Below are 17,726 nucleotides of genomic sequence, written 5' to 3' on the forward strand. Positions count from 1 at the left end.
AGTCCGATCTTCAGGAAGATTAGTCTCCCGGGGAAAACCAGGGTCCATGATTCTACCGCCGCGCAGTGCGTGGCGTAATGGAAGGAAACTGTGGCATCAGCTGTGCAGCCTGGACCAGAGAGAGACGGCAGCAAGGTCCTGGCAATGAGTTTTAAGGGGTAAGTGTGAATTGGGTAGAGTAACGAAGGAGGCTGACAGCTGACAGTGGGCTAAGGGATAATATATAAGAAGAGGGGATACTTCAGGTGCCAGGTGATTAACTAGACACTAGTGAAGAAGTTGGGGCAAGAAAGGGTAGAAGCAAGAAAAGGGTAGAGAGATTTGTAATTTGAGCAACTGAGTGTCAGGAGATGATGTTATAAATTAGAACAGAAAATTAAGAACTCAAAGGAAAAACAAGTTTGTAAAGGAGGGTGTGGAGATTTATATCATTTCCGGTTAAAGGAGAGTCATATGGTAGAAAGAAGGGCACAGGAGAGAACATACCCAGGAAAGGATAAAGATATACAGAAAGGAAAAGATATTCCCATGTTGATTTAAATCATCCTTAGGGCCTGACAGCACCTGCATTCCTGAAATGCCTCTATTCCATTTATCAACAGGGAAACTGCATGGGGTAGTAGTGTCCATGGCAAGCCTCCTTGAGTCATACTTTCTCACCTTTTGATGAAAATGATCATCTCTCACTTGTGAGAATTAGATATAACAATGTTTTTTAAACACTCAGCACCAAAACCTAACACTTCGCTTGTGCTTAATGTCAATGATCTTCTATTAGGGAAAGAAAAATCATGCTCTGCAACAAATACTCTAAAGAAAAAAACTTATTTTCATAGTTAACACCCCCATCTTGTGGCTTTTTAAGGTACTGTTGACGAAAGAAGGTTTTAAAGTTATGTTGTATTTTTGCAACTATATATATATATATTTCTGTTGCATCATGGAACATTCCTTGGGGACCTTTTTTATAAAGTTAAATTGACTGGACCAAAACTATAGTTAGGAAATACCCTACCCCAACAGAGGATGCCTATAATTCACTAGAAGTGCATTTATAAAGCTATAATTTAACAGAAAAGCAAAGAAAACGTTCCAAAGGGAATCATACATTTTATATAGGCATGTGAGTATTCTAAATCCTCCACCAAAAATTCTTCCATAAGAAGTGATGTTGAGTACTTTTGTGGGAATAATCTGGTGTCAACATGCCAGTCAATCTGAAATAAAGCCACAATGTTGCTGACCCCGCAGCAGGACATACCCTGTATTAAATGTCACAAACTAAGTAGTGACAGCGCAATTTAAGAAACTCACCGGTGCTAGCAATTTTGGTTACTCAACTAATACCCGGTATTCGTCCACGGGCAAGCTGTGTGGCAGGCTGTGGCTCCGCCATCTTAGGCCATTTAGGGCGCACACACGGAGTCATGCCCTGATGAAATCCGCATTCATGAGTTTGGGCCCACGAGGCTGAATACGTATGTTCTGGAGACTGATCACCTTCTCAGTCTGGCAAACCTTTGGCTCTAGAGTGAGAACCGTTATACTTACTCAATAATCCCTACTGTTCTAAAATTCTGTGATCACCAAAGATATTGTACTCCTTAGTTTGTACATAAACACTCATGTGTGTATGTGCTTGGCACGTGCTAACACAGACACTTTGTTTCGATGCTCAGGAGTGGTTTGGGTTCATCTGGAAAACCATTTTCAAAAGAATCAATAAGCCACACTCGGTCCTAGGCTCACTCTGCAGGAGGATATCAGACAGGAACAAAGCACACTGACAGGACAAAAACCAAGTGTGTCATCAGTGGAGTCCTCTTCGCCGGGCAGTTTAGGTACATGAACTACGTGGGTGGGTAGGGAAGTCACTCCGCCTCAGTGCAACGTAACAGCTCTGCCATGGCATCCCCATGACCCCGAATGCTTCTCAATCCTCCCAGAACACAAGATGAATGGCCTGTGAGGCCATCTCCCACTCATCTCCCTAGAAGACTGTCACAAGACAATTTCTTACCACCTCCCAGGTTCTGATGATGTACGGAAGCTTCTTCCGCAGGCCCTATGTGTGGACCACAAAGCACCGAGCTACAGGGCTGAACTGGCTCCTTTGTCACAGGGCATCCTACAACTCCCATCACAGCAGTGCAGCCCCTTTTGTTTTGGAGTCATCATTTTTGGTGTGTAGAACAAGACCCCAGAGAGTCTGGTTACTCTACATACATAATGAACTGCCTGAATGTAAGTAGCTCATTGTATCTTTACTGGCCAGATCAGAACCTTGGAGCAGCTGGGACTTTCTTCTGCTGGCCTTGAAGGAGCAAGTACCACGAGTTCTATTTCTGCAAGAAGAGTAATTCTGGCAACAACTACCTGAGCTTGGTGAGGAGCTTTGAGTGAGATCCCAGCCCTAGCAACACCTTGATTTCTGGCTTGTGAGACCCCATGCAGAGGGTCCACCTAAGCAGTGACCAAACTCCTAGACCCATGGAAAATGTGAGATGATAATGTGTGTTGTTTTAGGCTGCTAAGTTCAGGGCAATCTGTTATATAGCAAGAGAAAAGGAAAACATCCTGTCTAGCAGTCAAATCAGTTTTCTGGAACCTTGGTTCTGTATTACAGAATCCATTAACTAGGATTAGATCAAGTGTGGACTTTTTTTTTTTCCACACCAACAGCTACCTGACTAAAGCCCAAGTATCTGACCAATAGCTTGATTCCCTGTTACAGCACCCTTCCCAATGGGCACCAGCCGTATCCTGAACGAAGACAGCAGGGACTATCCCTCCTCGGATCCAAATCCGGACCATTTAGTTTATTGTCCGTGACTAGTCCTCAAAACTCAGTCAGTTTCCAGGGCTACTTCACTGTTCCCTCTAACATCAGGTACATTTACGATAGCATTACCCACCAACCTACCACCACCAACATACACAGAAAAAGCTTTACACTGAAAACTACTTAGCTATCTATAAATCTTAGATCAATATAGGAATTAGGATAAGTAACAGATATGAAAAAATTCTGAAGGAATATAAAAAATATTGTGCTTTGAAAAACTAAATCTATTACACTACTTCTATTAATTTTGAAAACGGGAATCAAGCAATAGATTTAAAACCAAAAAGGACATTAAGATTATGCTAAATAAATGGATTCAACAGAAAATAATCGAGTTAGGGAAAACCAACACAGGAATTGGATTTCGTTAGCCATTATTCAGAGGTAATTCTGCAAAAATAAGAAGAATTATTGGGTTTTTACAATCCAGTAGTTATAGTTAGTCTATATCAGGGCTCAGCAAATTTTTTCTTTAAAGGGCCAGATAGATAATAGATATTCAGATTTTGTGGGCTGTAAGGTCTCTGTCACAACTACTCAAATCTGCCACTACAGTTTGCTTTCAAACAAACAGGCATGGCTGTGTTCCAATAAAACGTGATTCACAAAAATAGGCAGCTACCAGATCTGGCTCACAGGCTGCAGACTGCCAACCCTCGGTCCACATAGAAACAGGATAATCACTTAAGCCAATGCGTATCTCAGAAACTTACTGCTTAATTTTATCATTTCTAGGTCCAAATCTTGGTCCAGATGGTCCCCTTCTGAAAACAAAATACCAAGTACATATTTAAAATGAGAGCATTAAAAAAATATAGAGAGAACACACACACAAACACACAATCAAGCTCAACTCTAAACATGGATCAGTCATTAATTATAAGAAACCACATCTTACTGGTATTGCTGCAACTGAATGATATTTAATCACATCTGTACTTTACTGGTACTTGGTACTGGCAACAACTAACCTAATTCTTCTGAATGTTAAAATTTTCAGAGAAAATAGGATTTATATAACCTTTGTTTATATACAGGTTGTTCTAATCACTAACCTCTGAAACATCCTAACAGGTCAAGTGCCAGCAACCATGAATAGCTTTACGGTCAATTATAGAACACTAAAAGTAAATTCACCTTCATATTAGGTTATCATAAAATGCTGATTTATCAGGAACAGATATAAAGAGAAATCCATTCAAAACACTAGTATTTTTCTTCTCATTCCTCATCTCAAATTTATCAACAAAGCTAAAAGAAAATCCAAGAGCCTACGAAAATACCAACATTTCTCAAAGCAGTTCTTAGTTGAGTGTTGTATCATTTCAACCATTTTAATATTCTGGAAATAAGATGTGGATGTTTTAAGTAATTATTATTCCTATGAGATAGAGAATAAGGTATAAACCACAAAAATTTTAAGAAGTAGGATCTGGTGCCTGGCTCAGTTGGTAGAGCATGTCACTCCTGCTCTCAGGGTGTGAATTTGAGCCCCATGTTGGGTGTAAGCGCTTACTTAAAAAAAAAAAAATTAGAAAAGAAAATAAAAGTATCTGTACCAATTAAACACTAACTCCCCATTCCTCGTCGTCCTAGCCCCTGGCAATCTCCATTCTACTTCTGTGTCTCTGTGAATTCGTCTACTCTACATATTTCATGTGAGTGGAATCATGTAAAAATTTATCCTTTAGTGACCAGCTTCTTCCACTCAGCATAACGTCTTTGAGGTTCATCCATGTTGTAAGTGTGAGAATTTCCTTCCTTTCTGAGACCGAGTAATAAAGGCCAAGTAGTGTTCTACTGCAGCGATGTACCCTCTGTCTATCCATTCACCTGCTGATGGACAGTTAGGTTGTTCCACCTTCTGACTATCGTGAATAATGCTGCTATAAACTTGGGTGTTGATTAATTTTTTAAAAAATGTATTTGTTTCGTCTTCAACACCCACACAGAAGCACAGGGTATGGAAGCTACATTCTGAGCAAGTGTGCCCGCCGGCTGTGAGGCCCTCTGAAAGATGCACGTTATTCGGGAGCGGACGCTCAGCAGTCCGCTGCCGGCCTGAAGACTGAGTGTTCCTCACAAGGGTATCTAGCTTCCAAGGAGGGAATCACTTAATTAACCTTCTGCCCTTCTGTTCGACCCAAAGTTCCATTCCAACAGGAAGCTACTGCTCTAGTTCTAAGGCTTTTCACCATAACTGGCACCGTGCAATTAGCTTTGTGACTCTGGAAATCTTGTCACATGTAGGAAATGATCTTCCCACTTCCTCTGACCTTGTCAAAGCGATACGATTTCCTGTTCATGGATCTGCTTCCTGTCCCGCAGGCCCCTTTTGCTCACTGCTCCACAGCTGTCAATGACTTTTTATAAAATGTTTTTATTTGGGGGGGGGGAAGCCTCTACAAAATTCTGCAACATTGTAACAAAGAGAGGCAAATGTTTCTCCGGAGGCACAGCCCTCTACATCAATCTCCAGAGAAAACTCCCACGACGATAGCTAGCGCGCCTTCCTGACTCTGCAAATACAAATCTGGGTCTGTACCTGTACGACTCGGCCCTTTCTAATCCTAACTGTGAAGAACTGATCACATCAATTAATGTGATTGACTGACGGCGAATCAATGGGAAAAGGATAATCTTTTCCTCAGATGGTGGAGCGACAACTTAGCCAAATGCCAAAAAGAAAAAAAAATTCATTCTTCACCGTTACCTCAACCATCTATAAAAACTTACTTCAAATAGATTATAGACCTAAATGTAAAAGCCAAAACTATAAAACTCCTGGAAGAAAATATAGGAAAGAATCTTATTGAACTTGGGTTTTACATATATTTTTAAATAAGTAAAAATAAGAAAAAAATGTAATAAATTGATTTCCTCAAAGTCAACAGTTTAATCTTCAAAAGATACTGCTATGAAAAGGAAAAGATTAATAAGCCACAGACTGAAAGTACGTATCTGTAAAACGTATCTGACAAAGAGCCTGTATCTTAAATACATAAACAACTGAGTAAGAAGACACATTTAGAATTGGGCAAAAGATTTTAACATGCACTTTCTCAAAAAAGATACAAACAAACAAAAAAAATACACACAAAATACACACACAAAAAGATGTCCAACATGATTTGTCATTAGGGAAATCCAAATTAAAACTACAGTAAGATACCGCTACATACCTGTAAGAATGGCTACAATTAAAACACTGACCACATATACTATTGATGAGGATTTAGAGCAACTAGAACTCTTGTACAATGCTGGTGGGAATATAAAATGGTACACCACTTCGGAAAATAGCCATAAAAATACGCTAGCCATTCAACTAACTCCTAAGTATTTTCCCAAGAGAAATGAAAGCTTAAGTCGACACAAAACTTGTATGTAATTGTTTATAGTAGCTTTACTCATGAGAGCAAGAACTATAAACACTCTAAACATCTATCGATAAGTGAATGGATGGATGAGTTGTACTACATTCATATAAGGGAATACGTTTCAGAAATCAAAAGGAACCACTGGTATGTGGGACAGCATGGATGAATCTCCAAATAATTAGGGAAGTGAATGAAGCCAGTACAAAAAAAAAAAATGCCTACTGCATGATAACATTTATTTCACAAATTCTAGAAAATATAAACTACAGTGATAGGAAGGAAGCAGATCAGTGGTTGCCTTGAGACTAGGGGAGTCACAGATTCCCAAGTGGTATAAGGAAACTTCTGAGGTGATGGTTATGTTCATTACTTGATTTCGGTGATGATTTTACAGGTGTGCAGTACATGTATCAAAACTGATAAACTATGCATTTTAGATGTTAATTATACCCCAATAAAGCTGTTAAACAAAAAAACTTACAGAAAAAAGTCTTCTTCTTCATCCGAATCATCTTCCAGAAGATTTCTCTGTCAAAAAAAAAAAAAAAAAAAAAAAGACTTGAGTTTTCAGATTCAGAAGGCTTACAAACTGTCAGGGAGGAGTAATGAAAGGAGTTTTATCCTGGTGAAATTTCTTAACTCTGAGGTTCCAGCCAGAGGCCAGAGGGAAGAGTAATTTACCTGTGCTTTAATGAAAGCTAAAAGACAGAACCAAATAAGCCAGCCCTCCAACAAAAATGCTTCTAATAGCAAGATCCTATGACTGACTATAAGGCAGAGAGGTCGCTGAAGCCAGGGTGGGAATAAGGAACCGGAGGCAATCAGGAAGAAGTTAAGTCCCTTGTCCTCCTCCCTCTTGCTTTCCAGTCTCTCTACAGGCAGAACCTAATAGGGAGCCAGAGGGTAGAGGAGAAATATAGTTGCAAAGCCAATTCCAGCATCAGAGAGGAGTACAGAAGACAGGTTCAGAACCGGGAGACAAGGGTTTAATGGCTGGCACAGTCCATCTATTACCTTCATAGCTCACAAATAACCCTCCGGACATATCAGAACTGCCAAACAACAACAACTTTATACCTTTCTTTTATAAGATGGAACTATTTTCCTTAAGATGAAGATGATCACACCCTCTCGCAACAACCAGACCTTTTCAGAATATAAGAACTTAGACAGTATATAACTTGTAGGTAGAATAATAACTCCCCAAGATATCCCCATCCTAATCCTTGAAACCTGTAAAACTGTTTCCTTGCATGCTAAAAGGGACTCCACAGATGTGATTAAGTTAAAAATCTTGAGATGGGAAGATCAATAGGGATTATTCATGTGGACCCAACACAATCACAAAAGTTCTTAAAAGAGGAAGGCAGAAGTGCCCGAGAGAGAGAGAGAGAGAGAGAGAGAGAGAGAGAGAGAAAGGACAGAGAGAGAAGACAGGGAGAGAAAGAGTAGGGGGAAGGGGAGGATTTAGAAGATCTTATACTGCTGAGTTTAAAGACAGTGTAAGGAGCATGAGCCAAAGACCACGGGCAGCTTCTAGCATCTGGGAAAGGCAAGGAAACAGATTCTCTCCTAGAGCCTCCAGAAGAAACACATCCTGCCAGAGCCTGGATTTTAGCCCAGGAAGACCTACTTCGGACTTCTGGTCACCAGAACTACAAGATGGTAAATCTATGTTGTTTTGAGTTTGTGGTAATTTGTTACAACAGCAATAGGAAACAAATACACCAATGTGCCTTTCCTGAGAAAATTACTCAAGGAATTTCACCAGCCAAAAAACCCAATTATATCAGAAGAAACATTCTAAGACAGAGATTGATACAACTGATGATCTAATAAAATGTATGGTCAAATCTGAATAAATGATAATGTGACTGTGCACTGTATCTTACAGCTACTGAAAAAGTATAAGGAAAAACTTTAAAAGGGCCCAAAATTGTTCTAATAAAACCGAGAACTAGGAGTGGAAGGGTAAAGTGCAGAAGTAAAAGTGAGAGGCACACCTCACTGGGACAGGAGTAGGGGAGGCGGGAAGCTGGCTAGAATGAGAAAGTAAAATAATGGAGGGGGTTAGGGTTAGTCGAGAGAGAACACAGATTTAAACATAACTGTTTTGTTTTGTTTTTTAAGATTCTTATTTATTTATTTGAGAGAAAGAGAGAGCAAGCTAGAGAGAGCACATTCATGAGTGGGGGAAGGGGCAGAGCTGAGCAGGGAGCCCAATGTGCTGCTCGATCCAGGACCCTGGGATCTGACTTGAGCCAAAGGCAGACACTTAATGACTGAGCCACCCAGGCGCCCCGAAACATGACTGTTAAAATAGGAAGTTAATAATAAAAAAGAGAGAAGGAGAAAGGAAGGACATTTTTTAACTAACTAGTGATACTAGGGCTGGGGAGATGAGAAAAAACAATCTGCTAAAGTAGTCAGGGAAAAGAGAGAAAACATATGAAATATAATGAACTATATCTATGTATAATATATAACATATCACAGAGAGTGAGGAAATGAAAACGGAATGTATTAATATTTATTCAATAAACATGTTTGCGTACCTTCTATGTGCTAGGCACTGTTCTAGGCAAGGACCAGCTTTGAACAAGACAGTTAATGTCTGAACTCTCATAGAAAAAAATCTGATGGTGACAAATGCTATGCCAAGAACTGAAACAGTGACAGGATAGGAAGTGACAGGGTGACTAAACGAGATTAGGTTTTCATGGAAAATCACTCTGAAGACGTGAAATTTAAGCTGCGATCCAAACGATAGCAAAGGGCCAACCAAAGATGAGGGGGAAGGGCATTCGCGGCCAGCAGAGGGACTGGCTAAGGCAGAAAAATCCCAAGTATATTAGTTATCATAACAAACATCAATGTATGAACACTTCTATTAGAAGTAAAAACTACATGATTAGAGTCCAAAAATTTCAGCCAATATCTGTTTACAAAAAAATTCACCTAAAACGAATGTTAAATAAAGGATTAAAAAAAGAGGTGGAAAAAAATCAGCAAATTCTAATGAAAAGAATGTTAGGGTTAGCAATATTAATACAAAGATGAATTTTAGGACAAAAGCACTAAACAATCAAACCGATGAGGAGAAATTAGTGATGAGGAGAAACTGGCTGGTAGGAGAAGTGGAGAGAAAGTGGAATCCACATACACTGCTGATGGCAATGTAAAAATTGTGCAACCACTTTGGAAAACAATTTGGCAATTCTTCTAAAGGTTAGACATAATAACTAAGCCAGCAATTCCAGTCCTAGGTATTCACACAAGAAATGAAAACATGTTCATGTAGAAATCGGTATGTAAAAATTCATAGCACTGCTATTTTTTTAAAGATTTATTTGATTATAATTTTAAGTATATACATAAAGCTTATTTTAAAAAGCTTCCTAGCAAATAGTCTATTGTCTATTGGTGGATTCTACCCCCTTCAAGTAAAAAACAAACTAGAGAGAGTTAGAATAAGGAAAAGACAAATGTTTGCCATATTGTACTAAAAGATACTTTTAAATCCTAAGCTGTTGGAAAGAGTGAGTGAGGTTCAGAATTGTACAAAAAAGGAATGCGTAAAATGAAATTAAGTAGACTGTAAACTCTATATGGGCAGAGACTGTGCCCTCCAGATCTTAGCACAATAGGAGGTGGTCAATTAATGCATCAATAAATGAAGGAATAGTAATGAGATAGGAAGTGAGTGAGGGCTTCAGGTTGCTAGATAAAAAAGAAAAACACTAATTCCTTTCCTCAATAAATATGTGAGGACTTATTCTAAAAGTAATCTATCTACAACGTTGCTATCAAATGTTGTCTTCCAAAATTCTGCATAACTTCTAGATTTACACACATCTGCATAGAATGTTCTGGGATAGGGATGCGAGGGTCCCTATCTGGTTAAGTGTCAGTCTGGTTAAGTGTCAGCCTTCGGCACAGGTTGTGATCCCAGGGTCCCGGGATTGAGCTCACAATGGGCTCTCTGCTCAGTGTCAGCACGCTTCTCCCTCTGCCTCTCTCCCTGCTTGCATGCTCTCTTTCTCTAAAATAAATAAATAAAATCTTAAAAAAAAAATGATTTTTCTGGAATAAAATAGAAATTGAATAGAAATTGAATGTTATATAAAAACTACTCTAGACTCTGAGACAATTACAGAACTAATATTCTTTATCTGTAGTTCCAAAAATCTAAAAGTTCTGAAAACCAAGAGTTTTGTAAGTTTCCTCCAAAACTTATTTGGAGGAAAACCTGACCTGAACTGATGTTAGCTAATTTATTTATATGCTTACTTATATACTTAGCATAACCAGACATTTCTTTTCTCCTTTTTATTTTAACGAGGGAGAAGGAAACAGAATCTTAAGCAGGCTCCATGCCCAGCAGCTGAACCCAACTTAGGGCTCGATCTCACAACCCTGAGATCATGACCTTAGCCGAAATCAAGAGTCCGACGTTTAACCAACTTGGCCACCCAGGTCCCCAGTAATCAGACATTTCTCTGAGAAATACTAATATACTTGGAGGTGCTGCTCCAAAGGCCAAAAAGGCTGTTATATAATATGCACTTAACTACCTTTAAAAATCTGAAAAACTCTGAATTCCCATCATATTTGATTCCAGAATAAGATGCTGTGTATTTGTATAAAATTCACTTTGAAAGACTAGAAAGAAGCTGTGAGTCTAGTTTGATCAATAATGGAGTAGAATTCAACTGAGTCACCAATCTAAGTAACATACGCTTTAAAATATTTACTATGAAGAAAAAACAGAATTATTTAGATTTTTCTAAAACAAATTATTTACAAAAGGAATGAAAATGTATTTTGACTCTGTTTGAAAAATTAAGATTCTAAACTCACCCTTTCACTTTTCACAGAACCAGTGACATCATCATCATTTAGGTGGCGCTTGAACTTGGGAGGCATACTTTTTACTCAAGAAGCACTCTTCTGTTTCCCAGCAGAGTAAGTACTCACCACCTTGAAAAGAAAATAAATTTCATCTGACTGAGACTTTGGGGTAGAGCTAAATCACTTCACTAGTGTTCAAGGCCTTGCACAAAACAGCCTCCTTCATTTCTTGGACTTTACTGCCTTTCCGTTTGGTTCATTCCAGGTGACCCTGTCCTCCATGCCAGGCTCCAATACATAAAAAATAGATAAAACTATGAGGAAGTGGATGTAACTTCTTAAAGAGAACATGTGGGGAAAATTAGTGCAGGTTTTTATAAAATTCAAGAGCAGATTGGTTAGGAGGGGGGTAAATTAGGAGAAAATGAGACATTAAATGCTCTAAGATTTTAACCTGGAATTAGAAGACAGCAGAGCACTCCCAGTTTTCACATTTTCAGTTAGCTGATTAAATAATTCAGTTTCTTCATCTGTAAAATAGTGATTTCTAGGCTTCTGCATGGAGTTGGGATGGTCAAATCAGGTAATACATGCGAAAATATTCTGTAAGTTATAACATCATATTTTAAACCACAGCACTAGGCTCCAAGAAAAGGGATTAAGTTTAGTAAATAGTGGGTTAAACAGAGCCAGATTTTTTGGTTTTGTTTTTATCTTATTGCTAGAGAAAGTCTCACAGCTTTTTACATGTCAATATGCATTGTGATTTTCCAGGAAAATGTTTGAGTATGCAGTTTACTAAATTTTGAGAAAAAGATGACATGCAAATTTGAGTTTTCAGTATCTTGGATTAGTAGATGAAAAATGAGACAGGCTAAGGTACTGTATCTTTTAGTATGTGGTAGACACTGTGCTCAGTGATTTACATGTATTTTCTTTTAGTCTTTAGGACACTCCTTCAAAGTAGGCACTAAGAAACTAAGAACTAAGGATTAGTAAAGAAAAGTAACTAGTAGTCACTCTACTGATTAAAATAGCGGAAATATGGGATCAAATTAATCAATGGTATGCATGATCAGTTTTAATATTTATTAACAGAACCTGTTCTGTTCTAGAAAGACCACGTTGCTGTAACAACCCAGCAGCCCTCTTCCCTTTTTCGCAAGAAGAAAAAACTCTGAGATCTTTAAGTATAATTAGACAACAGTTTGCTGGCTAATATTATATACAAGCCCAGAGTCCAGTTTCATAAACTAAATAAAAACAATATTTTAAGTTGGCCTATCAAAACAAATTGATAGTTTTCCCTGAAAGAAAAGCTTCCAAAACAGAGACTTAGCCATTTGTAACAAAAACCGAATTCTTGCTACGTAAGTAACAGCTCTAGAGTTCTTTACACAATATTTCTGTCACGTACATCTGGTCCATTTTATTCCTCATACTTTGATTTCAGAATAATTCATTCATGCAAAAATGTTATAGCACGCAGGAAAAAAAAAACAGATGACAAAGGAAGCAAATGAAAAATCTGGGCTTTTCTTTTAATTATACCCACATGTTATTATTTATATCTTAAACCCAACAAAGGGGCTGCTTTAATATCCTATGGCAAAAACCAGGCAGACTCATAGCTTTACGAAATACACAGTAAAGCTACAAGTTTAATGATGAGCAAACCCCATCATCAGGTCCTGTATTCCAGGATCAGCCTCATGAAGGCAAGAAACCAGTCTCTGACAAACAGAAAAGACATCAGCAAGACATCAAGATTAACTATGCTCGATGAACCACAGGGAAACTGATGATTTGTGCCAAACAACTAGAAAAAATAAAGAACGCTCAGAACTGAGGTATATATTTCTACCTAAAATTTCTCCTGCAAAAAATACACATGAATTCGGGGATTTGTGTGTGGGTACATATAGAGTTAAGAGAGCGTTCATGATGTATTTCAACAGAGTTGAACAGCAATATATAATTCATTTAAAAAACGTCACATCACCATATGCTTCTTACGTCATCATCATACGTTTACAATTTCGTGTATATCTTTTGAAGAGCCAGTAAGTTCGCTAAGTGCTTACATGGAATACACTTCTAACATGTTGCTTAATAACGTTGGCTTCTTTTTTGCTCTTCAGAGAAAACTAAACCCCCAAATATTTCGTTTCACAAAAAGCTTGAATCTGGGCAGAGGTTTCCCTTTTCCCGGCCTCCATTCCCACTTCCGACTCTTCTCCTCTCCATCACCAGTCTCGCCGGTGCAGTTTCACGGAAATACGTGACTTGGACGGACACGGCCTGGAGATGTTATTCACAAAAACTGTCAAACTATAAGGATTCCCCTCACCTTCTGGTCACCATCAACGCCAGCAGGGTTGGCGCTCTTTCTCCCGTGACTTTAAATAATGAGACAAATCCATCCCCTCCAGCAAGGAGCTCGGTGCCCACCCCCCGGCCCGCATCTGCCGCACCAGGCCACGTCCCCCGACATCTGCTCCTAATTCTGGTCCTTTCTGCCCCAAGGGACCCACTGTCATTCCAGGCTACCTCCCACTCTTCTCCAGCCCGCCCCACGCCCTCCACTGTTCTCTTCCCCTCTTCCCCGAGCACCCCTCAATTGCCTTTCTCCTTGCCCTCAACCGCCCCCCTCCGGACACCCAGTCCTGGTGGCTCCCCACGACTCCCGGCCCGAATCCAGCCTTTCCCCAGACAGGGGTCCCTCCCCGCCCCGCCCCCCCGCCCCCCCCCCCCCGGCCGGTCCCGGAGCTCCAGGCGGACGTTGGGAGGCGGCGGAACAGGGGCGTCGTCTCCGTTTCCTTCCTCCTCACAGCAGCCCCTCCCGTCGGGACGGCCGGCGCCAGTACCTGAGTCTCCCGGGGCGCTCCGGGCCGCTCTCCGGGCCGGGCAGGGCGAGGGGCGGAGTGGGAGGCGCAGCAAGAAAGCGGGGAGGGGGAGACAGTGGGCGCGGACCCGCGTCGGCCGCTCCGCCGCAGCAGCGCCCCCGCTCATCGAGCCGATCGGTGCTCCGCGGCCTGGCGCCAGGCGGAGGGGGCGGGCCCAGGCCGCGGAGATGGTCGAGGGAGTCGAGCGAGCGGCGCGTGGAGGGCGTTCGGGGGAGAAGCAGGAAGCTCGGGGAAGTCGCGCGGGGGGGCGGATTTCCGCGTAGAGCTCGGGGCTGGGGCCTAGGGGGCGTCTAGAGGGTGGTGCTTTGTGCGCAGCCCATGCCCCGGGGCTAAAGAGGCCGAGTAGGAAACAAGGAGGGTGGTTCGCAGCTGCAGGACAGCTTCGGATCAGCTGGGGCCTTTTCGGACGACGTGTGACCCCTGGTTTATCCCCTGGTTTATCGGTGCAGCCGGACGAGCAGGGAGATGCTGAGGGTTGCTAACCCCGTCTCCTCACTCCAGGCGTTCGGAACGTCTGGTCCGGAGGGGAGATCTACTTGAGGTTGCACAGCTATTTTGGACAGATTTGGGACGAGGACTCGGTGTTCTTCCCCCTGTATCCTTATTTTAACCTAAAATAACTAGGTCCAGACACCCGAGCCTTCAGGTTTCTGCTGGGAAGTCACCCTTGTGTAGCCACTCCAGTGCTCTCTCACCGCCAACCCCCCCGGGCCTGGAGGTTTAAATAGGATACCGAAGTCTGGGCGCAGTGCTCCAGAACGATTCCAGATTTGCTTTTCCTTTCTCGTGTTCCACTTGTCCATTCCTCCCACACACACCGCAGCTGGACTGTTTACTCATTTCTCCCTTATCATCCGTATTACGCATCTTTCTCTCTTAGTACCAGTAGGTCCCTGCTGATAGTGTATTTTTTTTTTTAAAGATTTTATTTATTTATTTGACAGAGAGAGATCACAAGTAGACGGAGAGGCAGGCAGAGAGAGAGAGAGAGGGAAGCAGGCTTCCTGCTGAGCAGAGAGCCCGATGTGGGACTCGATCCCAGGACCCTGAGATCATGACCTGAGCCGAAGGCAGCGGCTTAACCCACTGAGCCACCCAGGCGCCCCTGATAGTGTATTTTTAAGTCAAAACATTGTAACTAATTAAAAGGGGCCTTGCTAGGACAATGACTCTCAACTCAATTACCTAAAGTTGAAATCACCTGTAGAGCTTTAAAAATGACGATGCCCAGGCACTACTTTGAGATTCTCACTCAGTTGGCCTGCGAAGCTGAGAAACGTGAACCATGGGTTCTCCAACTGAAGCTTCTGAAAGCCTGCTGTTAGACTCGCTCGCTACCTGTGAGGACGCTCCTCAGACCCAGGCTGACTCGGACCTAGAAGGGGGGCTTCTTGGTTTGTTTCCTGCCTAGCATGACGGTGACACTACTCCAGACTCCACAGACGACGCGAAAGTTATTTTTTTCCTTCCACAATTGATTTTGTATCTGTAACTCTGCTTGTTATGGAGTGCTTCCCTGCCTTGGTGCCTTACCAATTCGAGCCTGAGGCGATTACAGAATTAGCCCTTCTTAAACCACAATTTGGCATGATTTTGAGTCGTAGGGGCACCTCATTTCATAGCTTCTACGAATAACTCTTTTTAAAAAAAAATTTATTTTACAGATATATATTTCTATGTTATATATATAACATACACATATTTATATGTATATTGTATATTTGAGAGTGAGTCCCCAGAATGGGGTTAGGGCCAGAGGGAGAGGGAGGGAATCTCAATGGAGGCCCCGCTGCCCAGCGGAGGCAGGGCTCAATCTCAGGCCGCAGAGATCAAGACCCAAGCAGAAATCAAGAGCCCGCCACTTAACAGCCAGAGCCACCCAGGTGTCCCTTTTTGGTTTTAACTATAATTCTTCAGTTCTGCCAACCATTTTGATATGATTGCTTATGGGAGGGGTAACACTAGCCCCACCCCTCAGTCACCCAAACAAAGTCCGTTTGACTCTCCCCAACATATCTGAAAGCTCAGAAAAATGTCCTTTTAGTTACTATGAATCAGATATACCAGTAAGTGAAAGAATATAAACAGCACGGGATATAGGGTCAGAACAGGGTTCCAGTCTCACCCAACTTGAAGTATTTGTTTTTATACCCTATTTTCTCTTCCTTGAGTTTCAATTACTCACATGTTGGTCCTCTGAATTTTCTTACCATTTCTTTCAACATCAGACCTTCCGCCTTAACTGGGCCTGGTGTCCTCTGAGCCAGAGCTCTTTTGTTTTACCCTAATACTAAATCTCTGGGCTTCTACTGGATTGGAGAAGGGATTCTGAGGATTTGATACTTAAACAACTTTTCTATTATTTCTTCTGTTTTTAGCTCACATCAGGCTCAGAGCTACCTAGCACTTCCAATTCCTGAGCCTTGAACAGGGTTTAGCTGTGTAAATCGGGTTGCTTCATGGCCTGTTTAGGGTTCTTGTATCAAGTCTGCTAAAGTAATTGTCACTGATTCACCTACTTTCCAGATTTCAGTATTTTGCTGCTATTGTCTCTGTTCCCACAAGGCAGGGAAAAAAAATGCAAATCAATTACAAGCATGTGAACAACTGTTCAACATCAGTCAAATACCATTTTTCATCTATCAGTGACTGGGAAGGAAAGAGTTAATAAGCAGCCACTCTGCAATCCCTTCCTTCCCATTATGGAGGACCGCTCCTAGGAAAGCATGTGATTCTTAGAAATATGGTAATAACAGACTTCCTGGTAAACAAACTAGTATCTCCCAGTAGGAGAGTTCGTATCTATAGAATTCTTTTAGCAGGACAGCCTTGGGCTGGACTGTTTATGGTAAACACAGCAGGAATCTGTGGATCTGAGGTGCATGACTAGAAAATATCACGGAACTTGTGTAACTTAGCATGTAATGGAGCCGTGTTTCATAACTGAGTTGGTTCCTCCTGTAAGTGAGGTGATTGCATACCTTACTTAGAAACCACATCCGTTATTTTGGGCAGAGGTGCATCCAAAGCAGGAAGAAAGGACCCGAGGAACGGCACCAAGAGTCCTGGATCTCGTCCTATTTTGTCTGTGCCTCTTGGTTACTGGTGCCTTTGAAATTAGTGAAGCTTGAAATTAGGTAAGATCTCTGATTTCTGAGTTGTGAGTCTAATTTGAAACTTTGATCCTTGTGTTAGCTCAGTGGCAGAGATTAAAAAGTTTGACAATATGATGTTGAAGGTATGCACCTGTGGTATTACGGGGTAAGAGGCTAACGAGGTGGGAAGAACGAGCTTTCTTAAAAACACTGTCGGTGGAAGTATAAATTGGTACAATTTTTTGAAGTTCAGGGTGACAATACATGTCAAAAATTTACACAAAGTTCCTTTTGACCTAACAATTCCACTTCTAAAATTTATCCCATAGATAAACTTACACAAATTGTATGAAGGCATTTTCTAAGAATATTCTTTAAGGGATTTTTGGAACAAGACTGGAAAAAAAAAAAAAAAACATGAAAAGAAAAGAAACTTTAACTGTCCCGCAGAAGGAAATGTTTGGTTTACCCATTCTGTAGAACAGTATGCAGCCATTAAAATGAAGATCTATGTGTAATGACTTGGAATATCTCTGTATGTTATTGTAAGGTGAGAAAAGCATATGTAGGCTCCGCTTCCATGTGGGAATTACAAACAAAACACACAAGGGCTGGGAATCTAATACAGAAGATGTTTTGAACCGAAATG

The 17,726-nt window shown here is 41.1% G+C and overlaps 1 protein-coding gene across 3 annotated transcripts in view; it reads right to left on the reverse strand.

The window, feature by feature from the left end:
* The window catches only part of VAMP4 (vesicle associated membrane protein 4), a 42,687-nt gene that overhangs the window by 10,182 nt on the left and 14,779 nt on the right, over nt 1-17,726 (reverse strand). Inside the window, exons 1-4 of one of the 3 annotated variants that reach the window (XM_047704010.1) lie at nt 13,944-14,125; nt 11,086-11,205; nt 6,707-6,753; nt 3,559-3,609 (exon numbers count right to left, since the gene is read on the reverse strand). In XM_047704010.1, coding sequence (XP_047559966.1) covers nt 3,559-3,609; nt 6,707-6,753; nt 11,086-11,151 — 164 coding nt within the window. In that variant the 5' untranslated portion in view covers nt 11,152-11,205; nt 13,944-14,125. Of the gene's footprint in view, nt 1-3,558; nt 3,610-6,706; nt 6,754-11,085; nt 11,206-13,426; nt 13,750-13,943; nt 14,126-17,726 lie in introns of those variants that run through there. The other 2 variants (XM_047704012.1, XM_047704013.1) reach the window with 2 other exon arrangements.

This window comes from Lutra lutra, chromosome 15 (assembly GCF_902655055.1).
Source record: "Lutra lutra chromosome 15, mLutLut1.2, whole genome shotgun sequence".
NCBI lineage: Eukaryota > Metazoa > Chordata > Mammalia > Carnivora > Mustelidae > Lutra > Lutra lutra.